The 26,796-nt window shown below is 45.7% G+C and overlaps 1 protein-coding gene across 2 annotated transcripts in view; it reads right to left on the reverse strand.

The window, feature by feature from the left end:
• Nucleotides 1-26,796, reverse strand: part of BRINP1 (BMP/retinoic acid inducible neural specific 1) — an 87,777-nt gene that overhangs the window by 26,400 nt on the left and 34,581 nt on the right. For both annotated transcript variants that reach the window (XM_054848956.1, XM_054848955.1), the window contains one exon: nt 1,389-1,579. In XM_054848956.1, the coding sequence (XP_054704931.1) occupies nt 1,389-1,506 (118 nt within the window). In that variant the 5' untranslated portion in view covers nt 1,507-1,579. The remainder of the gene's footprint in view (nt 1-1,388; nt 1,580-26,796) is intronic.

The raw sequence follows: 26,796 nt of genomic DNA on the forward strand, positions 1-26,796 counted from the left end.
CTGGATTCTTACTTGGCTGGCTTGGGCTCTGTAAAAAACAGTCCTGAAAAGTGATTTCCCCAATAAAAAGGAGTTTATCTTTACACAGACTTCGTTAAGGCCTGATGCAGACAGTAATTGTACTCTTCAGTGCATAGAAGCACGCGCTCTCACACCTTTCTTGCTGATGGAACAGACAGGTTGAATGCTTGGACTGGAAGAGCAGCTCGAGGTTCTTTGAAGGACATTTGCCACACGAGAGGCCATTTGACTTCAGTGGAACCACGCCAATTTACCTACCACCTAATTTGTGCATGAATCATATGCACACATCTAATTTCATCTATGTCTCATCCAAATGTCTGCAGAATGCTTTGGGAACAGACAGATGGCCAGAAATTCCTCAAAGTTCCCTACAAACTTTGCAACGTGGCAAGTCTGGAGGTCAGGTACATTAGAAGAAGCAACAACAACAAACTCTGTACTAAAATTAAGACCCTTTACCACTGCAGAATCCCCCTTACAGATAGTAGCTCTCAAAAGAAAGGCATTTAAATGCACACCCCAAAGGGGTAAAGAATGGTAAAAATAGCACAAGAGAGGGAAAAAAAAAAAAGTCAGGGGCAAATATCAAGAGGAATTGCTGATTTTCACCCCTCCCGGTTTTCAATACGCAGTACTTGAATTGTTTATGCGGCACCACCAGCGGTGCTTGCATGTGAATTAACGGCCCTACAGTACTCCGGTTTATGTCATCACCGACACATTCTGCTCGCACACGCAAGCCTCTCTCCAGTCCTCGCATATACATTTTGAATTTTACTTAACTGCTGGTTTTTTTCAAAAGTCTACTTCGTGTTTCTGCTTTCACTTATGCATTCAGCACGGGCTTTCTGGCCATCTCTTCCCCTGCTGCACACACTCCCTGCCCAACTCCTTGAACTCCCTTTTCCTGGAGCTCTTTAAAATTCCTCCAGTTCCAGCAAGAAAGGATGTGGGGTTTTTTTTTTTCCTCCTGCATTTGGTTTCATTCTGAAAAAAACGAGGGATCAACACGGTCTATTGTCAAATTAAGGACAGGGGCGCAGGAATGACAGACAGGCTCCCGAAGCATGTTTATCTTGACGCACACCAGTACACACACACCGTTGTCAGAGGAGCACGGGTGCAGACGTATCACAGCTGCTGAACTTGCACGAGTTGCGCTGTGAATTCATTTGCAAAGGCTATTTGTACTCTGGGGATTTTCACACAACGTCTGACGATGAGACGGGCTTTGGCTGGGGGAGCTGCAGCCCGGCTCTACGCTACCCGGCCAGCCTCCACGCAACGTGGCCAAGGTTTGCAGGTGCCTTCACCACCCCACCGCTGACACCCACGTAAAGAAAACAGCCCAGGTTGCCACCTACCTCCCAGGGTGGCAGAGATGAGGATGTGGGTGCCGTACTTTTTGATGATGGTATCAATGAACTGCTGCGTGGTGGGTCTCCTGCCCAGGAGGCGGATGCTCCTCTGAAACTCAGGCATCAGGGGCAGTGGATTGTGGAGCAGGTCCCTCCGCTCGATGGCTGTGTTCCTCACCTTCCAACGGGCAAACTCCCTACGTGACAACACAGGAACACAACAGCGGTGAGGCTTAGAGTCTGGGGGAACAGGGAGAGCCACCGAGGGCAGGGAAGGAGGACGGCAAAGGGGACAATCCTGTTGGACACCCCTGCACGGATACGCACGTGAGGCCACAAGGCTAGACAGAAGGGGAAGGGGAGGAGAAGAGGAAAAGCAAGACATTACAGCACAACACCACCACAGTTTGAGGATCAGGGTCTGGGCTGATGAGGCGGCAGTCTCAGAGTCTCCAGAGATGTCTGGCACAGGGCTGAATTTCCCTACAAAGAAAGCAGCCTGGTCCTTTCACCCTCACACACTTTGGGGTCTTACACTTCTCCATAAAGCAGCAAATTCTGGTTTCTGTCAGCAAAAGAGCTGCTCAGTTGGACAGTTGTATATCCAGACCAGTCTGTGTCCCCATGCCCACAAGCCTGCCTTGTGGCTACTGCTTTTGTAAAGCAAGGCTGAAGGAAACGTGCTTTCTCCATACATCTTAATCTTTCAGCACCAGGGAGTACAGCAAAAGATCATTTTGAAAAACAAAACGCTTGATAAACCATCTAAAAGAATCGATTCAGATATAAGCAGAGGCCAGGATGAAAATGGAGGTTTTGTTTGTTTTTCTTTTTTTTTTTAAAAAACCCTATAAAGTGATTTTCAAATCCCTTCCTTTAAACTGATAGTGACTGGGAAAAAAAAATAAAGTTAATGTTTGCAAAAGCAGCACTTTATTGCAGGTATCCATTTTGAAATGACACGGAGGAAAATGCCTAGAGAAAACCTTGCACACCTGCGATCTAAAAATCAGGCCTCTGAAATACATCACCAGCTGAGCACCTAAAAGATGAGAAACCTATTAATGCCCTTTGAAAAATATTGAGCAAGGCCTTCTTAAAAGGAAAGGATATTATTTATAACCACTCTCCTACAACACACCTGCACTATCTTAAGCCATCTCCCAGACAATTGAGTCAGAGGCTTCTCTGTCACTTTTCATTCACTTATTCCTGTAACTTGAGTTTAAGACAAAAATTTCATTTAAATAATAGGAATGACAATACCTGGCTCTGACGCAGCACCTTCTATCAATGTGTGTCAACTAGCATCGGCAATCCCACTTTGCTGGTAGAGAACCTGACGTGCAGGCAGGTTTAGGAGATGCTGTAAGTCAGTTGCAAAGCCAGGATCACAAACCAGATCTTTTTTTTCCCCAGGTTGATTCTATACCCAGTCCACTTTATGTATGTTAGGTTATTTTACTTAATGCAATTATGCATGTATTTATTTTGATTGCACCCTATCACAACACCCCAGGCTGCCTAACAGCAGTTGCATTGATTAAAATAGCAAAGTGCCAGCTTTTTACTTCAAAACATCTCCTTACAACTGAGCTAATGCCCCCTCTGTAGCTCCTAGGCTTTCACAAGCCAAGTAAAAATGCCAAAACAAAACACCCCTCTTACGACATCCTAAGAGGCATTAGTGTCAAACCTTGAAATCCACAGGAAGACCGGTCTTTCCTAGAAAAACCTCTGTCAAAAGGCTAAAAAAACCACAACCCCAAACCCACCCCAAACTCCCCATAGACTAGGATCTTCATACCAGGAGTGGAGAAAACATAGACCATTGGCTTTGAAGCCGTCTGCAGAAAACAACTGCGTTACCAATGTCCGCACATTCAATGTATGGAGCGGAATATTGTTTTTCCTCTGCTGTCCAAGAATAAAAGTCCAATACTTAGTATCTGTGGGACAGACACATTTGGGGGTCCCACGATTGCTTTTAATGAATGGTAGAACCTTAAAAGTGAAGACAAAGAGCTTCTCTCTGACACTACAGAGAGAGGTTGCTCTAATCATTCATGATTAGAGCGGTGATCCCAAACCTGGCTATACAAGGAAATCCCCCTTGCATGAAGAAGGAATGGTCCCTTCAGGATACAGCGGTTACACTGTATGGGAAGACGCAGCTCTGGATGCTAAGACAGGCAAGGTTTTATAATAAATAGAGATCCCCATGTTCCTATCATAAAGATGATAACCAGCGAGCGTAGGAAAAATGCCATCCATGCTTCCTCTCCAAAGAGACAATTATTACTTCCTGCAAAACTCAAGCACACTTTTGCTCTAAGATTCGTGCTTCCTGCAAGCATTATCAATAAAGTCAGGAGGGACTAGAGCCCTCCAGAGCCAGGGCTGGGGGAATGCTTCGTGTTCCCGAAGTACAGAGAGTTTGCTTTTGTTACTGTCAAGTTATCTACTCCAAAGCAAAGACCATCGAGTTTAAACATGCAACTGTTCAAGTAGGGCTCTATTGATATATCAACCCCTAAACCACAGGAGTGCCTCCATTCAGTGTGTGGAGATGGACAGTTAATTAGGACCACACACCAGAGAGCAGTGGGCAATAAAGATGGGAGAAGGTAGTAACAGAGAATGAAAATTTGGTAAACAGTGGGTTCATTTTTTTACATCAGGTCTGACATCATCTCATGGCACCACTGGCAGGAGGCAAAAGGAGTTTAAAAGAAATCATTGCCATATCTTCGACCTTGCCTGCTGCCAAGGGACAATCCCAGTCGCCATTCATGCAGCAGACAAGGCCCGAGCAGAATCCACGTCTAAAATATCATAGTGAAGGAGATTTTTTTACTACTCAGTTCTTATGCACGCCATCCCTCCCCAGGGCTTCCTACTCCTAGGGCGTATCGTTGAGGTGAAAGCCCAGTTCTATTATACTCTCCAAATGCTTGGATGTGTGGCTTTCATAGCTGATGAGAAAAGCTGAGCAAATACATTATGATGAATAATTTATGCAACTAACTTAGATGTTTATCTTCTGCTCATAGAATATCCATGAGCCAGTTGCAATTCCCTCTAATTTATGCATTATTTGAATTTACTTAGTGACATTTTTCAAGCTCTTTTTTTAAGGTTTTGCATAGTATTTGGGTATATTCCTTCTTTGTGTGCTGTTGGTTGGTTGGGATTGGTCAAGCTAATGACATGGTATTGTTCAACTGCCTGATTAATGACCAGAAACACATTTTAAACTTGGCTTTGCCAGTACCAGAATATTTTACATTGAAAGCAACCCCCTAAATACTAGCAATCTCCCATGCAACCTATAGAACTCTGTGCTGTAAGATGCACCCGAGGCCAAGATTATGGTACCATTTTGGAAAACAGACTTAACATTAATGAATATGGCTAGGGAAATCACTTAAAATTGAGGTGATTAAAAAACTAAAGATTATTTGCAGGAAACAGTATAGCTCTGGCCTTAGGGAATGATCCAACCTGTAACTCCTTAAGTCTGTGAAGAAACACCTCCAAGAACAGGTTTTCTATTAGCTTTCCATGCTAGACTTAGTTGTATTTTCTGCAGAAGCAGCTGCTATTGCCCAAAACTGAATCCATGGCACTGGGCTAGGTAAGCATACTCTCATCTGTTTGTCACCACTGAATCTTTGAATCTATGAATCTTTGGAGGATCTACCAAGGCCTTGGATTCATGGATGATGTGTGCAAAAGGGCACTGAAATATTTCCTCCCAGAAATCATTCTCGAATGCCATTTCACTGATCGTTGCTTCTCAGAACCACCGGTAACACCACAGTCTCCATGCCACTTCCTGGAAAGCACAGCTGGGGCCTCTGCAGGTCTCAGGGCACTTTATAAAAATAAATATTACACTGTTGCTTGCTCATTTTCCAGGTGACGAAGTTGCAGAGACTTGACCAGGATTACGATGGCACCCCATGAAACGGTTAGGAGTAGCACAGAGTCTTCTGACTCTCAGGGAAATCCCTAGCAAGGACCTGAACGTCTGCCAGTAGAGAAGCTTTTAAGGGCTTCGGAAAGACGATAAACCTCTTAGCGAGGAGGAGGACGAGTCTGTATCCCTGATGCAGAGACGGGATAAGGGGAAACTATGACCTAACGTCTGAGCAGTGGGGGAGAGGCGTTTGTTTATGCTCTAATGTCTCGCCAGTGTAGACAGCCCGTGCTAATGCAGAGCGTACCCGGGAAAATGCCCGCCAGGTCAACGGGGGAGTCTGCTCTCTAATGTCTGGTGAAAGCGCTGAAGAGCCTCCTCTTCTAATGGCTGGAAGGGGTAGGGAGTGCTAATGCCTAAAGGGGGAGGGAGGTGAGAGGAAAAAGAGGCATGAAGTACTGCCTCAGGGAGGCAGATATGTGCATTTCAGGCTTTCCTCCCTGTCACAGTAAGACAATATATTTTATTTGTATGCGGCTGTATCTGACAAAATACTTGCCCCTTCAGAGTTTGCGTTAACGAGCTCACCATCAAGGCCATGCATGTCAGAGATGGAGGGAGCCACTAGGGATGTCTCAGTGCTCATTAGCACTATGACCCCTCCAGGGAAACAGAAAAAAAGGGGGGAAAAAAATGCTGAAGAGGGAGGAAAAGTCAAAAGCCTGGAATGGGTACATCACCCAGACCCCCCACTGCACCAGCAGAGAGGCTAGGAGAATCCAAGGGCATCAGCATCTCTACCCAGGGAGAGAAGTCTGAAAGAGAGAGGCCGTCGGAGCAAATTAAATTCCCCATCTTCAAATGGCCAAGACAACCAAAGGACATAAGTGAAAAAACAAGTTCAGTACAGACCTCGGGGGCTGGCGCTTGAAATCAAAAAGAAATTAAATGCATTAAACAATGATCGAGACAGAGCCTGTTTGAAAAAAAGAAAAAAGCAGAGCAGGAAGACACTGAGCAAAGCCTCTGTCTCACTAACTAGAACACCCCAACACCTCCTGCTGCTGGATGCATTGCCTTCAGGGCCGTTAGTGCAGCCCACGCTCAGCAAACAGGACCAGCCCCATCACTCGCTGGGAGATGGGCAAAGAGAAGGCACCAGCTCCCTTCTGTACAGCAGTTCTTTATCTTTTCTTATAGACAATAGCTCAAAAGCCATCAACTGCTCACACAGGTGATGAGCAGACAGAGCCTTTCCAAAGGCAACACCTTCTTCGGTAACAACAGGATGCAAACATTGTTTAATGTCCTCTACCTGGCTTATTGCACGCATTATTGACTCTCTGATGTCAGTAGGATCCCCAGTCACAGATGGAAAACTCCTAGAGCCTTTTGCTCTCTTGGATTTTGGTGTATATAGAATGGCATCCGTCTAGACATGTCTCTGCCCCTTGTTTTCATAAAAGCACCTCGCAATAATTGAGACAGTTTTGGACACCCCTATGTACACTGCAGACAAGCGTTATTAGCTGTTAGAATGAGCGTGAACCAAAACAGACAGATTTTAGGCCTTGCCTAGGTGAAAAACAAGTTTCATGTTAGCATTAGAAATTTAACCCAATGTCCTCCAGAATCCTCCCAGATGCTCCTGCAAGAGAGCTGGTGGTTTGGGGGGGGTTGTTTTGTCTTGCTTTTCCTGAGCTTAATTGTTCCAGTCACGGGCTGCACAAAGTAATAGTTATCTTCAATCCTCAGGGTGATAGCTCTTCCAGGTTACTGTGAGCCCATGACTCCGCAAACAATGCCACGGGGGCAGGATACAAGCATGAGAACAGCACTATAATGCTTATCTTTTACCGCCAGATCTGGCTTAATGTGAGTCTGTACGGGGTATCTGTGATTATGGTGGGGTCAGTGATGTTTTATTTCTAGTCTGTGCCCTCAAAATGCCAGACAGCCCCAGGCTGAGCGGTGCAATATTCCTTTAGCAGCTTCCTCTGCAGCTCGGCCTCTTCTCTATCTAGGCCAGCATGAAGAAGTCAGTCTTCAAAGCTGAGCTTTTCAAAGCACCTACAAGAATTAGTTTCCTGTGAGGGTTTGGCACTCATCCCCCCTAATCTATTTAAGAAAACTCCAGTCCGTAGATTCAAACTAGTTCCAAATTAGACAGAGGATGAAGCTCTGCCGTTAGAAAGAGGAAAAAATACAAAAATCTAATTCCAGAGAAGTATGAAAAAGAAATCACTTAAGCTGAAAGCGTAACAGCATTTTGCATAACAACCAGGCAAGCAGACAGGCTGACACAGGACAGTTGATCTATTGATAAATGCTGTGCTGTCTGCAGCAGTTTCATTCCTACAGGGGCATTTACCTGGACAGGACTGAACCCAAGATGATCATCAGCATTTAGATCATTCACCAGAATCATATGGCAAAAATAAAACAGTGCTGTTGGACTACTTACTGCTTCACCTGTCTCCACAGGACAACGGAAGAATCTTCTGTTGTTTTTTTCCTTGGTCTATACTTTTGCTTGGTGTTGGCTGAGGTGTCTGAAACCTCAACTGCTTCCCCTTTTCTGGGCAACCATTTCAGCCTGTTGGATTTCCCTGTTAAACAGATTTTTTTTCTTCTCTCTGCTATTTTTCTTAAAAATATTAAATTGTTCCAGGGTTGAAAACTTGCAGGGTTGGTTTTTTTTTTTTGTAGAAGAGAGGGATGTAAATAATAGGTCCAGAATGACATGAGGTTTGCAAGAAGCAAAAAAGAAAGAAAATTACTTCAAAGTTTGGATTTCATGTGACCTTGAAAGTGCCTTGGTAAACAGATTGTTCCAGCATTGAATTAAAAATCAATCAGACAGACATGACTGAGTCTTGTGTTCTCTCTTAGGATGGGACTACACTCAAGTCTCTTAGGAGGCAACATGTAATTGTTGGGTGCTGAAAAGATCAATTTGTTTAAAAAAGATGAAGCTGGAATAAATTTATTACTAAAGAGTCAAAGCAGAGTGAGTCAGCATAGTACAAGTTAAAAGATAGGTCATTAAATTTGGTCATTACTAAGTTTGCTTATTATTAAATCTGGTCATGGCCAGGATGTGGCTATGATTCCTAGCTCTGACTTCAAATCTAAACATAGCAGAATAAGTTACTACCCCTTCAACTGAATGGGGTCACCTCCAATTTACACATTTATGCATCCCCAGATAACACATAGTAACTTCTAAACTTCAACACAATAAACTCACCAGCTACCTTCAGCTGTTATCTATTGATCTGTTCCCATATTTCACCCAAGTCAGCTGCTGCAATTCCCTTTCATCACACCCATCAGGTTACACTGCAAACTGCTTGTGGGACATTGATTCCACTCAACTTTCCCCATAAAGTTCTTTGTGCAGATTTCATTGCAAACAGCACACACCTCAGGCACTAGAGTTACCCTTTCCAACTCCAGCCTACTTAAGCCTTGTCCACCCTGGAGACTTGCTTTATAAGTAGTTCCCATTAGTGTTAACACCATTTCAGCTGTTTTCAGCTTTGGGCTGACGGCACTTCTTCTAAGCCACTACAATTTACATAGTGGTTGATACTAGCTGCTAGAAGCCAGAGTGACATCTCTACAAGAGCTCCCAGCATTGTTAGCACCGCTGCAGCTTAACAAACATTATCAACAATAGGAAATGTTCTGTTCTGTTGCTGTTTTCTTCCTAAAAGGTTACCTAAACCAGACATGGCTTATTAAGCTATTCTGTTCTAACAGGCTGCAGGGTCCTATGCTCCAAGCACTGGAATGGACAATATTGAGACACCTGTTCCTTCACTGTGAATTATGATAAAAATCACAAGAGATGCAGCCAGAACAACTCTCCACTAAAATACCTGAGGTAGCCTAGAGAAACTCATCTATGAAACAGGCATTGAGTTCTACAGTTATGATTACAACACTTATTTTTCATAGCATGGTCTCCTGAATTTATGTTTCTATGAGTTTGACCCAGAATTCAGAATGAAGCAGATCCTGGGAAGTCAAGGAGCTGTCAAGGAGATGCTTTCAAAGAACAGCACTTTTGAAGCAACAGATAGAAACATCTGAGTCACTGAAGGAATTTTAGACAGTCTTGAGGAAGCCTGGGATAAGCAGTACAATTTTAGGTTCTCTTCTCCAAACTTCTTCCAACTCCCTTCTTGTACGCTCCTTTGCTCAACACGTGATCCTTGTCCAGAGAGCTGATGGCATACATCAGCCACTTAGACTTAGCCAACAACAGGTTGGAAGGGCAGCTAAGACACAGGATGGTGAGACAATTAACTAAGGCTGTGTAGGAACATGGGGCAGAGACAGGAAAAGGCCTCAAATTGTTCAGTCTTGTGCTGTAGCAACTGAAAAAAACCCAACCAACAACAAGAAAAGACCTTTTCACATGGAAGTGTTTGTTTGGGGTCTAGCAGGTTAGAGGATTAAACTCTTGATGAAGCCCCTCTTCATATGGCTAAATAGTCCACAAAAGTATTTAAATCTTTTACTTTTGAAAGCAAGTTTGAAATGGAAGACAGGCAGACAGATTTGAATTTAAAGAGCAGGTAACAAATCACCCAGGGGAAGACTGGCCCACACCAAGTCATGGTGAGCACTCTCTACCCCATACAGCCCCTCAGCAAGCTAGGCCTGCCCTGCCCCAAAATTCACCATCTAGACCGTTCACAATTGCCTACCAGTGTTCATATGAGCACAACAGTATGAATCAAAGGCTGCAACAAGAACACAGTTTGGAACAAGTCATTTCATTAAATTGCATTTGCTTCATTCCCTGAAGATACAGGTGCGTGGACTACAGGGGTTTTCGGGTTTTTTTTCCTAATTTTAGCTGTAGCAAGCTGATAACCTCAGCCTGTGACACCACAGCCCCAAGCTTTTCTCTTTACTTATCATGATTCACAGTTAAATCAGATGAAAAAACTGCAAGAAATGTGGACTTGAACCTTAATTTCTCCTGCTACAGGCTAGGGTACCTGGCTGCTGCACTACTGGCAACTTAAGCACAGCATTTGTCAATACTGGGAAAGTATCAGAAATTTAGCCTTGATTGCCCTTTTTCTCAAAAAGCACAAAATTTTTTCCAACACAGCATGCAACCATGTTTCAAAACTTGAACTGTTGTTAGAAAATGGAGCCATCACCCCCCTCCGGTCAGTTGTGCTACTCAGTTGGCAAAGACCCAAATTCACTGAATCAGGAGGAAAAAAAACCCAGTGATGTTTAAATCCACAGCCCCTCCTGCCTCCTACACCCAGCTGTGCCCTCAAGGCAGTCCTGGCAGAGCCACCTGGGCACAGCTACCACGCTTGCACAGTGATGGGAAAGCTGTCCCCCCTCGCCCACTCCCTCGCCCCTGAGTCATTCTCAGCTGATGGAGACACCAGCGATCATGTAAGGCGGGTGCTGGTGGGCTGCCTGGATGCCTAAAGACAGCCAGTTGGCAAAGCCACCTGTTTACATCAGGGATCTCTTGCTGCAGGCCAGATGAGAGGCTTTTGTCCAGGTTAAGTGAAGAGGGTCCATACCCTTCCCTGCCAGGGAATGTCCTTCAGATGGAAAAGCGTGCTCCAGGCTGCATGTAGAGAATAGGGAGGGAAATCATGACTTGCAGAGATGCAGCAGGACAGAGAGACCAATTGCTCTATGCTCCTAAAGGCACACCCAGATCCAAGACACAGTCACCAGCCTCAGAATAACTCAGGAGGTGTGATGAGGACTGGCGTCCTTCATCACCCATGCCATTGCAAGGAGTCTTGCAGAAAGCATTCATGAGTACCTGGAGGATGTATGAGAGTACGAGTGAACAAAATCTGTTTTCTCATTGTAAAATAAATCCACCCTCCCTCCCCTCCCACAGTGATCCTTGCTACTTTATTCCTATAGTGTTGTGACATTATTTCCTGCAAGTTGGTTTAGGAGAAAATGGTGGTTCCTCCTCACGGTTCCTCAGGACACCCATTTCTGTGCCTTCACCCTAAGAGCTGTGGCTCAACACCCCTTTGGTTTTCAAGCCGTGCTGTTACCTTCAGGCCACACACCAAGGGCTGCTATTTTAACAGTGACATCCAGCAAGCAGGGATATACACAGTGGCTACATGCAGAGACCGTCCCCTCTTGGCATAGGATTCAGATGGTATCTGGGCCTGAAATTACTAGCAAAAGGCACGAGGTGAGATCTGAAGGGCTAGAAAAATTAGGCTGCAGAGCATAGCTACAGCAAAACTCAAGCCATCCGTAATCAGAGACATTTGTGCTTTGTTCAAGATTAAAAAAAAAAACCTGTCCCAAAAAGCCTATGACATTTCAGAATTACAGTAAAATTGAAGAAATTTTCTCTAGGAAAAAGGTGACCCATTTCCTCAGACTACATCCCTCTTTAGCAAAAAAACTGAACACAAGCTGTGAGAAAGCCTTGAACATTCCCTAGTTGCTCCAAAATCTCATTTCAACAAAAATCAGTTTTGATGTATTTAATTTTCATTCCTAGTCATGCCATTTCAAACTCAGACATGTTTTGATGGAGGAAATAAAGAGACTACAATAAAATAAAAATTCACAAACTCTTGAAGAAAGGCAGTCTTTTTGCATGCTGCAACGTGGTCTGCAATAAAGAGACAACCAAGCTTTTTGTGCAACATTTCATAATGGAAAAGCTTTATTTTTGTCCTGTCCTATCAAGGGAACAGGGACTAGTGAATGCAAATGCTTTTGTTTTCTGGGATCTGTTTGTGAAGCTTTGAAGCACTTGGTTATTCAGGCACATGCTTAGCAATTTCCCAATCATGAGTCATGCTTCCTTTAGCTGTTATTTGTGACTTTGATATATGGATCTCCAAGCACTTTTAAACAAATGTGTCACTGTACACAGAGAAGCTAAGGCAGCAAGAGATGAACAGCTTTTCCAAGGAAGAGAAGCAGGGGCAGAGGTACATGCCTCAATATCACCACTGCACATAAATTCCTGAATCCCAGCCCTTCGGGGAGGACACAAGAGCCATGTGCTTCAAAACACGGAGTGAGCTGGAGTCATACAACAAGGAGGGTGTTGGACCTGTTCTGTAGTGAGAGGGATCAAATGCACACCCCTGATATTTATCTTCTACAAAGTAACAGGACCCCAAAGGCTGTGAAATCAATTGAATGAAATGCAAGCCATTTCCTTCGGGAAGGTTACGTTGATTGCCAACTCTGTTGTGCTCAAATCAGCAAAGAACATGCCAGATTGTCTGGGAGAGCAGGTTGAAGACCTCTAAGGCCTCCAGCAACGCTAGTTTTTACTGCTTCAGGTTGTGCCTGTCTGCAATCCTGCAATTTTACAGATATACCATAGCTAGATGATACAGGAGACTGTTTAAATGTAAAAACGGCCACCAGAGTGCTTCTTTAGCTCACGGAGCTTCAAGCACACCTAAAATAGCTGGGAGGGGTTGTTATGCACATGCTGCAGGCATAAGATCTGCAGCCCGGTGGAAGGAGGGAGTTCAGTGAAAGGGCAGTACACGCAAGCTGCAAACTGCCCCGCAACGCGCACAGAGCCACATAAGCACCTATCTCCACAAATCGCTTAATCCAGCTACAGAACAAAACCCACTCACATGTTACGGTCCTGGTGTGAAATTCAGGTCCTGGAGAAGTTAAGAGCAAAACCTCCTCGACTTCAGTGCCGGCAGCATCCAGCCCCACATGCAGTCTCACAGCCCAGCAGGTCTCTGGGCTGCAAGCATCAAAATTCAGGGTTTGGGAGAGAGGGCTGGAGCCGAGCTCTGCTGTTAAGCAAAGGGCACACTCCCCCTCCCCAAACACGGGGCTCCCTCCGGCAGGGCAGGGCAAGCCCAGCTGCAAAGATTTATAGCCTCACCATGCAAGGTCTATTTAGGGGGAAAGGGAAGTCAGCTGTGTTTTTGGGGGGTTGTGGGGGTTTTTTGTTTGGTTTGGTTTTTGGTTTTTTGGGTGTTTTTTTTTTTGCAAGGGGCAGGGTGGTGTTTGGGTTTCTTTGAGGGGGAGGGATTTTTTTTTTAAGTTTAGTAGGGAGTGAAATGGAGGGTGAAGGGGGTTGTTCTTTAGTAAGGGCTCTTATGTCTCAGATTTTCGTTTTGGCTTAGCAGGTATTTGCTTTGTGCTTTTTATCGTGGATCAGGAATCTTTTGCTGAGTCTGGGTGGGAGCTTCTACACGGTTGGTTCTTCCCCTTTCGCCTGCGCTGCTTGCTTTCATGACAGGCTTTTTTGTTTGTGCTAAGTTAAAGTCAGGATCTCTCTGAGGCAAGGTACTTCACACTTAGTCTGGGGAGATCAGGTGCTGCAGAAAAGCTAAGGATAAGACCTCCCCTCATGGCTGTTTCAGGAGGTGAGGACTGGGCAAAGTAAAAGCACCAGCTCCTTTGGTAGCTAAACCCATCCATGTGGCTGAATAAGGGATTATGTGCTATTGCACATCAGAGCCTCTGCTCAGAAATAATGAACTGGACCCCAGAATTTTGAAGCACATGCATATGTATATATTTATCTACTGAACAAAACAACAATATCTGCAATGCTTTTTATTTGCCTTCTGGGTTTCGAGATTTAAAGACTCATATTTTCTGGCTTTTCTTTGCAATCCTAAAAGACAGCCTATTCTTATTTTCTAAATGGAAGTTGTGAGTTATACAATAATATGACTCAAGCCTGGAGTACTTAAAGCAGACAGGAAAAAAACTAATATGAATCCCCCAACTCTTACAAAGACTGGAGAAAAAAAAATAATAAAAAATATCTATGCTGTCTGGTAGAGAGCTGGTCCCAATGTTTCCTGCTACTGAGAAGAAACCTGACAACTCCTCGTGCCTGAGCAAGTGTTGGGAAGAAGGGGGACAGGTGACAGTCTGCCTCGGTGCCATGGGCGGGGTGTATCCCCAGGGGTACAGCCCTCCCCTCCCCTGGGCTTGGGTAAACTGCAGATTAGCTGAGCTGCTGCTCAGGCCAGCAGGATGCTTTTTTTTGTTTGTTTGTTTGTTTTTTTGGGGGGGTGGTGTTGTTGGGTTTTTTGGGGGGTTGGTTTTTTTTTTTAAGCATTAGCACTCCCCTCCATGCCGAGGGACTCGGTTTTCTTTCTCCTGCTCTTTGGTGGAGTTGCTTCCCCTCTTCACGCTTCCCAGCCCTCCTCTCTTTTGTCTCTCTGTTGCACTGTGCTGAGCGGGCAGAGTCAGGACCCTACGGCCCGTATTCCTGTGGCAGGACGTGGAACCTGATGTAAACTTCATCTCGTTCCGGGCAGGGGCTGTCGGAAGCCTGGCGGAGGGGGGAAAGAGGCGTCCTGGAACTGCCCTCGGTGGGAGGAATCAATTACACGGCCCTGTGCAAGAGCATCACCCAGAGGCCTCCACCATAAGTGCACGTTTATCTGGGATTCTGGCTCTGCAGCAGAGCTGTTCGTCCCTGCTCCTGGTGCTGTCACCGACAAAGCCCAGCTGCTGGCGAATTCGCTGATCTCCGGATGTAAGAACCAGCGACTCCACACTCAGGTGTCTTTTTGCAGCTCCGACGTGGCTCCTGCTGTAACTTATTCCCACCAGGAGATGTACTGGGTATTCCCACTTCCCTGAGCCTCGTCCCCTGCCTGCCCGTCTCTCCTCTCCCCACGTCTCCCCGCGTTCGGAAGGGCAGGTGGTGGCTGTATTTAAAGCCTCAATCTTCCCGGGCACTGAACCGTTACAAACAGCGCACTCATCAGCAGTGCCGAGTTTCACTGACTGATTGTTTTCTGATTCTGTTTGGCATTTTATCCTGGCTGCATAGAAAACTTATTATAAAATCATGTTTGTGTTCCATAGATTATATCTGTGGCTCGCTGCGGCAGGAGGACGAAGCATGACAGAGTTGGAGGGGCACGGCTGATGAAAGCCCCTGCCAAGGTGACGGGGGCCGAACTGCAGTGCAGTCACAGCGTTTGCAGAGATGAAGACAGGAGCCCCTTGATCAGCCCCAGGTTATCCTGGGGGCAGTTTAGCTGTTGCAATTCTCCTGACCAGATCCGTGCCACGCGCCACAAATAAACGTTCTAAACACAGATTAGTTTTATATTAGATGACTGCAACGGTCCCTGCTGCTATTAAAAATCTGTCAGTCTTTCCCCCGGATAGCCCCAGGCTAGTGCCTGCCATCCAGTTGCACCTGTATCAAGTCCAACAGCCTGTGGTAGAACTAGAGAGAATTATTATTTAGGTTTTCAGTTGTTACTTGGGTTCTGGGAGCAGCCAAAGCCTGGGAGATGCAGTCTGCAAAGAGACCGCCCGTTCTGTCTTACAGGTTTAGGACTGTCATTCTTCAAACAGCAAAACCCTGTACCTGGCAGAGAAGGGAAGCTGTGACCCTGGGAGGGTCCTTTTAGTCCCACATTCCTTGGCTGTGATATCAGATGCTAAGGCCTCTCTGTCCTTCCACAGACTTCCATTGTGAGCCAAAAAAAGTGTCCTGCAAGATCAACTAGGCATGGCAGCAGCAGAGACACTCCAAGTTGCATAGCCCACAAAAATAAAGGCAACCATCCTTTTCTAACCGTATCTTCCTCCTAGCTACATCTCCTGAATGCCTCCCAGCAATGCACAGAGCAGCATGACAAGGATCTGACTGGTGGCATTCAACCTTCCTTCCCTTGGCCTGTCTGCTGGGGACAGCTAAATATGTGGGCTAGCGTTTTGTCAACTGCTCGACACAAACATTCCCAAAACAGGAAAGATGTCCACAGGAAAAGGTCAAGCAGAAAAACAGAGAAAGTATCACCTCTGGAGGAGCAACCAGACATGGCTTGTTGGAGAGGTGGAAAAATGTAACAGCCTCCCTCTCTATAGAGTTGTTTCTGGTCTTTAACACATGCATTTCATGGGGGGGAGGTGTCCTCTCCTTCCCCCATCCCTGAGCACAGACAGATCTGCTGGATTCTCCCACCCAGTGCCACTGCTCACCAAAGAGCAAGCAGTCCCCCCTCGTTCACATGTTGGGATGCTGGTGGTGCAAGAGGCTTCACGTCAGTGGGGCTGGCCATCTGGAACAACCTTCACACATCTCTCTGTCTCATTGACTCTTTGTTCCATTTCAGTCTCAGCTGAAATTGTATCTTTTTTCTCTCCTCCCTTGCCTGTGACTCTTATTTTCTCCCTCATACTGCCTCTGCTGCTATTTATGATTTATTCTCTGTAACTGTCCTATTTAATGCTGCAAAATGGTTGGGAAGATGGTTTCTGTGGATGATGTTGTAGAAAGCAAAGGGGTCCTGTCATTTACACATCACAACGGAGCTGACTAAATACATCCCAGCGTTGTGGGAGATGGAAATCTCAGACCAGCACCCTGGATTCTTTGCTGCCCAATAGAGTCAGGAGCACAGTGTGAAATGGCCACTGTGCCTTGGAGAAACTGTTAGGGAGATGCTCACAGGGAGTTCTGCCTAAAGCAAGCAGCCTTCAGGATCAGGCTGGGGGGGTCCTCTCCTCGCAGTGAGCTCGGGGCATCACCTCACTCCAAAAGGACCGAACGTCCTTTCCTGGAGGAGCAGCTCGGGATGTTACACATGCCATCGTTCGCTCCTCATCCAGAGTGGAGCACGTTCTGGAGAGCCCATGGGTCCTACGGTCTCACCATTTCTGGAAACCCTGGGATCTGCAGGAGTCAGCTCAGCAAAACACGATGAGTCTGCGAGGCTTCTTCCTACATTGGGATTTTTTATCACGCGAACGCCACGCTGCAGCTGGTTCTGGGAAGGCCTCTGCCCACACACTAAATAAATTCTGGTGCGGTGCGCTGCTTCTCTATGGAAACCGTACCCTGCATTTCTCTCTATAGGATTTTTCTCATTTCAGGCTCCATAATAAATTAACGAGAAGATGTTTTCTTTACACCAACCATAGGAGAGACTCTTTTCTGTACTCGATTAATCTTTAGTGATCTATATTAAATATTTATCTGAAGAAACGAGGCCTGTATTGCAGCAACATTTTCTATTATGAGACTTTATCATATCAAAAGATATTTTCCTGGCGCTGATTCCTTCGTATATACCCAGCCAGAATTTCCGATGGAAGGGCACCCTTTTTTTTTTTTTTCCTCTTTCTCTCCCAGTGACCTTTTCCCTCCATAACAAGCTGCTGATATGTTAGAATTTACTGGGTTATAAACATTTTTTATCGAGTAGGAGGAAGCTGGGTGATTTGGCATCAGCTTCCCTAATAAAACCCAGGGGAGAGGCTGTGATGTTTGACACCAATAAAGGCATGGAAGAAGTTGCAGCCTTCTGGGATGCTGGTCACGAATGACAAGGGGAGTCAGAGAGTGTCGGTCACGTAGATTCGCTCTGCTGAGGCACTTTTGGGAGGAGGCCAGCTTGCTGGCACGGGAGAGGGAGCTGGGAGGGACCTGGTAAAGGGCTCCTCTGTTCTTTCCCAGCATTAACGAAATTGTGTGATCTATCACACGGAGCAGTGAGCTGGGATTCCTAAACCCTCTTTTCCTGCAACTGGGAGGTGGAAAGACGCTAAACAGTTGAAATATCTAAGAAGGGATGAGGACCTTGGTGGTGGGTTCAGGCACTGGTCCTACAAGAACATGGAGAATTCAGGTCATAGTTTGGTCTTGAATCAGTGGTTGAATTTTCCTGCCTGGGACAGACATGGCATTGGCTATAAGTGAACAGAATTATAACTATTTCTATTGAGGTAGTGCTGAAAGGAAACCCAGACACTGGACTCTGCTTGCGGTGCCAGGTGCTGAACAACAATGCAGCAGAAAAGCTGGTGGAGTTGACCAAAAGTTCATGTCTCTGCCTCCCAAGGGAGCGGTGATTTAAACTGGTCAATAACTAACTCATTCCCCAAAAGCCTGAATAAATCATCTGATGACTAGATATACACACATTATAAATGTTTAGTTCTGATAATATATGACTGAGCTGTTATTTTGACAAATAGCTAGTGAATAATATATTTGATGAACTGCATAATATTTTACTAATGATTAATTTATTCATTCGAAACAAACAAACAAAACCCAGCCTTTTCCTCGGCTATCATAAGGAACCCTAAGTAATGGCTGCTAAGAGCTTTGAGATCCCTGGCTGAGCTGTGTCTGTTACTCCTCCTTTTATCATTGTGTATTTCTAGTGATTTATTACCAGGGATAATAAATCCATGGCTTACGTTATGGACAGCCTCGTTTAAGATGGTGACAGATCCTTTTCAAAAGCTCCTGATTTTATAATGCCCACTAAAATCTACAGGAATTTGGCACTTGGGCAGTTAAGTACCCACACAACGTGCTTAAATATCTTTTTTAAGTCTGGGCCAAGCTTATCTGAAACATTGTCTGCTGCTCCCGTCTGGAGACAGAAGTGTTGTGGTTGGGGATAGTTTCAGTAGAGCTAATTACTACAGGATGGAGGTCTGTAAGATTTAGTTGAGGATTGCCCTGGCTGTAGTCCTCCCTCTCCCGCACTCTTAATCCCATTCAGAAATATAATTTCTGTGAGTTCACAGAGAAGATAAAGGAGCAAAGAGCAAGAGCGCTTCCTCAGAGCTTTTCTGCAAAGGCGGGCTGATTGATTACAGATTGGACGCTGCTCCAACTTCCTTTCCTAAATGAAAAATTGAGAGCTCTTAAAAACTGAATAAAATACACCGTTCTAGGAAGGATTTCCACTGGCATGAGCACAATAGGAGGTAGTAGTGAGTTGCTCAATATTTCTGTGAGTACTGGCTAATCCTTTACTACTCAGTCCCTTTGCACTGTCCCTGTGGCACCTGATGATAACTCATCTGTAATTGGTAAGGGCTTCAGTTTTGTGTCTCCAGACAAAGCTTAAATCGCACACGTTTGGGAGAGCTCCAACTTCAGTTGTGGCTGGAGCTGTCCAGGAGATTATTCCTTTTTGTAGCTACTTTCAGGGCTGCGGAATCTGGCTTTGTTCCATGCTGGAAGAATCTGGAACAGCTTGTAATGTTTTCACTAGACAAAATTTTGTCAAAATAGCTCATTTCTTCGATCTCACTCTCTTGCCATAATAACTAGTGACCAGAGAGGCCAGGACTTCAAAATGCCCTGAATCCACTTCATCAGCCTGAAACACTATACTACTAACAAAATAAAGCATTTTGACAAAAGCTTACCTTGAAGAAAATATTCTTCTACCTTACTGAGACAATTTTATTACGCCTAAAATGCAAAGACTTTGCCATCCTGTCATTTGCCTTCCACCGTCCTTGTAGAACTACCCCAGATCTGCTCCCCTTTTCGGTGCACAGTCCCCACCACCGTGAGTGAAAATCCCACCCCAGTGGTACAAACACTCGCAAGACTCTGGCAGAAAGCTGAGCTACTTCTACTCCAGCTAGCAGGCAGCAGTGGTGCATATGAAGTCTTTACGTTCCATCCACAGTCGTACAGGAGGCAGTCACCAATGGAGCCGATATATTCAAGTGGGGAGATAAAGCACTGTCTTTTTTACAAGACGTGATGCAAATATCTCAGTCCCCAGGAGTGAAAACAGTAAACTTATTTTTATGACTCTTCTGCAGAAGAAAATTAAGTCCAAATACAGTTTGCACTTATCCTGTAAGCTCATTATAAAGTAGCATTCAGCTTCTCCCACACTCTTTGTTCCTCCTTTGTTACACGCTAGAAGAGCTGGTAGGACTTTTTCTGTCCCCCATTACAGAGCCATTTCACAGGAAACTATTCTCAGATTTCCTTTAATCCACCATGGGCCACGCAAGATGCTTCAGCCACCCCAGTACCCGTGTGCACCTCAAACATCAGCACTCTGGTCCGCACCGAGGCACGCGTGAGGCTCCGTGAACAGCTACAACCATGGTACGCTCTGCTACGTCCCTACCTCTTCAGTACGGGCCACTCTTAAACCGAATGTGGACAGCCTGAGTAAACGTGTGTGGAAGGCAAGGCCAGCACTTAACGGTAACGGTGGCAATCCCCCTTCATCTTATCACACCGGCATCTCTGCCTCTATGTGTGTGTGCAAATAGTCCAGTAATAAAGTGCCCCTGGGTGGTGCGTACACCTCATAGAAACTTTGGAACAAGCTGTTTCACCATGCGAAGGTTTTTCTTCCCTTTCAGATCAATTAAATTCATCTGAGATTATCAAACGATTAGCAAAACGTCAGTTCTGGCATTGCTAACTTATTCACATGTGTCTGTTCGGTGTGCAATCTTGTGGTAGGATGGAAGACTCTAGAATATATTTCTCTCTGGGTTTGCAATGCTATTGCTCTGTGGCTTGCTTTCCCTGCTTATGCATGCTGACGAGATTTACTATTATGAATTGCACCACAAAACTACCTTCAAACTTAAATTTAATAACCTAAGTATTATGAAGATCAATATTATGGCTATTCTCATTCATATGATTAGCACTAATATAATTTTGGGAAATATTTATGCTGCAGTAGTGACTAGAGACCTGGATTAAGAGGAGATCCTCAGCATCTATACAGAAGAAAAGACACTTCTCTCCAGCTGTGTACTGAAGTGCAATACTCAATCTCTGAGTCTCCGTGGGTTTGGATATTTTATGTAAGTTATCTAATAAGATAACAAACCAGCCTTACAATCCCTACAGCCATATTGCTAACTGTTTGAAAATCATGAGTCAGGCTCCAAAAAAGAATTAAGAGATTGGTTTTAAAATTCATGAGACTTTTAAAATCTGATAAACTTCAGGGTTTTTTTTTTCCCTTCCTTTTTGCCTTCTGCTTTTTGAGTATGTAGGAGTCGTATTATCAAGTTTTCCTCTGCAATTATGAGGGCCGTAAACTTACTTTAAAAATTGAGTTGAGACTCTTACATAATCACAGGACTCTAAAAGTGTGGGCTTTGAAGAGACACTAAATAGTCTTGAGATACAGCTCATCATGTGACTTGGCAACACTCGGCTGCTGAATCGGTAACGGCACAGATTTCAAATATCAAATCCTCCCAAGAAACAGTCGGGAGTCTTTTACGGGTGGGAAGGGGGAATCTGAGACTTTCACAGTCTGACCATGAATGAGGGGTGAGAGGAGGAAAACAGGGAAGGAAGACAAAATGCAAGGAGAACATTTTAGTCTGCTGGCGACTATTCATTTAGTTCTAACCAGAGATGAAGCTAACAACCTTCTTTTCTTATTCCCGTCTCTCCTGCTTGCTCTTCACCATGAAACACACAGTTCTCCCCGTGTACCAAGCTCTCTTATTAGTGTTAGCCAGGGCTGCCCACCTGCACTCCCCAGGGAGAGCCCCAGACATTCGGAGGGGAGTAAAAAGTAGTGTTCTTTCTGGATTTTTGCTCAAGCTGGAAGCTAACACTGAAATATTTAATGCTGAATCCTCAATAGGCAGGTTTTCCTTTGCTGAGAGGGAAAGAATCAGTAAGAAAGAAAGGGAAGGAAATGCAAAATGAGGTTGGACAGGGATGCACGGACAAGTAAAACACTTTTGCCCTCCCGACATAACGCTCAGTTTCACCTTGTCCCTTCTTCCACCTCCAGGTAGCTGTGGGGAGGCTGTGTCCCTCACTGGTCAGTGTTTGCATCCTCATCCAAGCTGAATCCCTTGACTGCACTGTGATGGTCTGCTATCAAAATCACTGCTTAAACCCAGTCCGTGCTCCAGGAGACCTGCCAGTCGCTACCAGTCCGCGAAACCTTTGTCTGCAGCTTGCAGAGGGGCACTTTTATTGCAGAAACGACAAGATTTCTGGCCACGTCGGCAGGGGATCAGTGTCAGGATGCTTTTAAGAGCTATCACTAAGTCAGAGTCCAGACACAGGTCCCAGCTATACCTTAGAGGAGAACAGCTCTTCCACTGCCTTGTCACGATACTCATTCATGGGAATGAGAGGTTGTTGCAATATTGGGAGTATTTGGGCCTCCGGTCCCTCTTGTGCTGGCTGAGAGCGTAGCCATCAGATAGGGTTCTTCTTCAATGAACTTTGCCCAAGGTGTGTCCCTGGGAGGTGGCGAGCATCCAGAGGCTTCTCCTTAACTGGTCTTCAAAAATGTTGCTCCCTGCCCTTGCAGGAGAAAGCACGGCAAGGGTTTTCGGGCCAGCAAGTGTTGAAGGGTGGCGTGCCATACAGGCATAACAAAGGAGTCCCTTCAATTTGGGCTAAAGAACTCCAGGAAGCAAAATACCTCCTGCCATAATCCCAGAACAGAGAATTTCTATGTCACTGCTTAAAAAGCGCTGCACCCCAGCAGCACAATTCAGCCTGCAGGAACGCAGTGGCAGTCACTGTGCTCTCGCCACCCCTAGACGACGGCTGTGCACGAGCAGAGCGTTAGTGTAAAATCCGGCCCTGCAAGGCTGCACGAGAGCCATGTACAGCAAGGGAGGGCACGTTGGGGTAATTCTGCCATAGCACGGCTTTTATGCAACCTCCCCTTTCTCGAGGTAAGCTCTTTCACTGCATGCAGAAGCACAAGTGGGCCTGACCTGATTGGGAATTTGATGTGATGGCTTCCTCTCCTGGCTGCTTACCCCTCTGCTGGGAGCCATCTGCACATTAAAGCAGATGTTGGTTGCACTCAGGTCATGTTTCCAAGCTTTCTTTTGCAGTCATAAGGGCTAGAGACTCTACCCTCCCTCCCCGCACTCATTTCTTAATTAAAGCTTAAATTCTGATGCCGTCACATGACTGTAGGAGCAGAGACCGAGGCAGGCATTTAGTGCTCTGTGTTGTCAGCGGGACTTTGATTTAGAAGCCTAGCAGATACTTCAGAGAATCCCGTCCTTCCGCTCCGCTCCAGCCTGGCCCTGCTCGCAGCTGCGGGTTTCGGACCCCAAGGCTTGCCTTTCAGGGCAGGCGCTGAAGCAGCTCGGAGGTTTTCCCACGCCGCAGAGCATGGGGACGGGGAGAATCCTGTTGAAACAGAGTGGTTTGAGAGCCAGGCAGGTGCGAGGAGTCTGGCAGGGAGGCAGGAGGAGCACCTGCCTGCAGCCCCGACGGCTGGGTGGGTGTAAAAACCTCTGCAACCTGCAGCTCCCGTCCCTACCCCTGTGCTCCCCTCCCTCTAGGTATTTCTCACCTGATGGGATGTATTTAACCGGTAAAAATGACTCCCTGGTGAAAGGAACCTCACTGCAGCTGCCCGTAAATACTTTGTGGTCACTGTGTCAGTGGTGGAAGGCTGCAAAGTGCTGCGGGTGTGACATCGGGTCTGACCACCCGAGACACAGAGCTTCCAGGCTTGGCCACCAGCGAACGGCATCCCTAGTGCACCGACCTGGCAGGCTAAAGACTCCTCACTCCCCGGGAGCAGACCGGGTACCACCTGCCTGGGGCTCTCAGTGGGGGAAGCCGCTCGGTGCTGCGTCAGCTCCTTCGCCGGGCGCGCGTGCTGCGGCACACGAGGAACCGCTGGCTCCGCACAGGCACGTTTGATTTCACACTGCCTGGAGAGGACATCCTGGCACAAAGGGCTGACCCAAACCCTTCTCCCTCCCTGCTGCAGGCAAAGCCGATTCCTGGGTTTCTTTTCGGGTGTGTCCTTGGGTTCTGTACCTGCGTCTAGTAGTTTAACGCGGGAAAGCAGCCCGGATGGCTCCGACTGCCCCGGTGGGACGCGTCTTGTTCCATTTACAGAGGCTGGTGGGTGGCAATCAGCAAAAAAGAAAGGGGAAAAAAAAAATACTTTCTGGAACCCAAGGGAAACATTAGAGGGATCCAGAAATAGAAAAACCCCTATAATAGGTACAGTCATGCCATCTCCCAGTGCTACTGGTGCCAGAACAAAATTATTCCATGCATCTAACAGGATGACTTTTTTTTTTTTAATGTAACAGCTTCTCTGCTGAAATAAGCATCTGCCTGATTTGAAAGCAGAATTAATAATCTGCTCAGAAAAAAAAAAAAAGGAAAAAATGGAAAAAAAAAGGGGAATAAAAAAAAAAAAAAGAGTGAAGGCTTCTCCTTGGCTTGTTAGCCTTTAAAATATGCTCCCAAGCTACTGGACCATAGTCTGCTGGTCCGAAGAAATCTGAGATGAAGTGCAGAGTCATTGCTGTCGCAGCATGCTGGGGAGCAGCCCTGGGAGATCTGCTCGGCAAAGCCCTCCACTTTTCATGCAGAACGGAAGAGATCCCCCCACCAAGCAAGGTCTCGGAGGGGACTGTGCAGAAAGCTCCCTCCTAGCAGATCTCTTTGGAAAGGTTCAGTGACTAAAAATATTTGCCTGTGCTGCTTCTGGGATTCATTGGGAACACGGCCGAAATATTTCATTCTGGATTCAGAAAGGGAATTTTTGTGCTCGAGCGTGCAACTCTGCAGAACTGTGCTAGGGCTGAGCCGATCCAGCCAAGAGCTTACTCAGGTCAGCGGGCAGGGCACCAGCCAGTGATGCACCTTGCTAGGCTCACAGCTCACGTGCACACTTGTCTCCAGAGGAACTGGCGTGTCCCGACCACGAGCACCCTATCAGAATACGATCTTATCAACTGCATTGCTCCTGCGCCATTCCCCATGGCCTGGGTGTGCGCCGCCACGCTGAGATGAGGGTCTGCCCTTCCCCAAAGCATGGCCAGATGTTCTGTTCCCATATCTCAGCACCTCTGAGCATATCAAAGGCTGGTGCCATTTATCCTTCCATTTGCCCTCTGTTTTCAAGAATATCAAAGAGAAGGAGAGGTGTGTCCTTCTGTCAAGTCCTGCAGCTGCCGGTGATGTTCGCAAGCCCTCGCCATCTGAATCCGAACGGAGCCAGAGCAGCTGCTCCTCCAGCCCCGACGTGGGCCAAGCTCCTTGTCTGCTCAGCCCAGCACTCCCAGGACTAAGCGCTGCACAGCTCAGCCTGAGCCATTCCCTGCCAGCCCCCACTCCTGCCTTTATTCTGCTTATGCAAATATATTAAAAGCTTCCCATGCGCAGGGAGACGCATTATGCAGGGAATGTAACAACACTGGTCCCTGAACCGCATGAAGAATGAAGGTTGTGGCTAAAGGAGAAGCTACGCGATGGAATTGGCTGGTTTACGCCCATCACTGAATGGCTCGTGTTTGCCAAGCTGCTGTTAGAGCTGGTGAGACAGGAATGTAAATCGTGGCTCTCTTGTAAAGTTGCATAAACTTGTAGTAATGTCATTTTTAGATTAACATTTACATTGAAGAGAACACTAGAAGGCTTCATTGTTTACATGCACTATGGAAATAGATTTAAATTTTTGGTTTACACACATTTATTTACAAGGCATTTACTGATTACAAACCAATGTACATCACTCGTTTACATGCATAATGTAAACTATGGAGATTTTGGGTTTTTTGCCATGCAATGCCGTACGGATTTCCATTGCTCATTCCACACAGAGGCAAGAGCCTCCTTTCATCTCAGCTCCCTCTGTCCTTCAATTGCTGCGTTGCCTCTCCTAAAAGAGCCTTCCCTCTGACTGGAAAACATAAAAGTTGATGTCCCCTTTAAACAGATCGCATAAAAACCTAATAGGAAAACCTTGTCAGCAGAACTTCAGCATGACTAAAAAAGCCAAAGCAAAGATTAAAAAGCCTAACGGTGCCTATCAATTTGTACCAGTGCAAAGCATCACCTTAATGCTGTTTGAGAAGAACCTTCACGGTGCTTTTTTGGATGCTTCAGGCATCCCAACAAGTGGAACAGGACTGAAAACTTGCGGGCATATGTGTGTGGGAGAGGAACTATGACTGCACCCGTGTTGGACAGTTTGTCTCAGTCAGTAGCACCCAGGTCTCAGCATCCAGCTTCGTTTTGAACAAGCATGAGCCATCCCACAGCAAAGCTGCAATCCTGCTCGTTTTGGCTGTGCCTCCCTTGCCCAGTGTGCTGGGGAATTTTTTTTTTTTTTTTCTTCTTTATGCTAAGATGCTAAAAGCTCAAGCCCAAGGAAAAGTCAAAGCTGAACCCTGGGGAATTTAAAGATTTCAAAGTCTCAGAGTGAACAATAAGGACAGCCAGTCTTTTCTTCTTTTTTTTTTCCTCCTTCCTTATTTCAAGGACATAAAAACTACTTGCAAATTCAACATAAATTGAATGAGCAAGTTGAAGAGCAAACAGCTAAACAAAATACATTCAAAATCAAAATATTTCCCTTTTGACATTTTCTAAGTGGCATTGGTTGACTTTGTGTTTTGAAATAAACTTTTATGCCTTAAAAATTGGCAAAAAAAAAGTTTTTCACTGGATTAATAAAATGAAAACAAACAGCAAAGCTTAAACCTTTCCCTGAGCCTAAAACAAAATGTTTTGATTTTTTTGATTTTTACAGAAAAGCTGAACAAACATCCATTGCAGATCAACCCATTTTTAATGTTATTTTTGTTCCGTGCAACCAGTGAACCACAAAATCAATTATTTGTACAGCTCTACTGACCAGTAGATTAAATTCAATGCAATAGAGAGACAGCAAAAGGAGTCAATGAGGAGTGGAGAGATGGGAGAAGAAGAATGGACTGAAAAAATGG

The sequence above is a fragment of the Grus americana genome, chromosome 20 (genome assembly GCF_028858705.1).
Source record: "Grus americana isolate bGruAme1 chromosome 20, bGruAme1.mat, whole genome shotgun sequence".
Lineage (NCBI taxonomy): Eukaryota > Metazoa > Chordata > Aves > Gruiformes > Gruidae > Grus > Grus americana.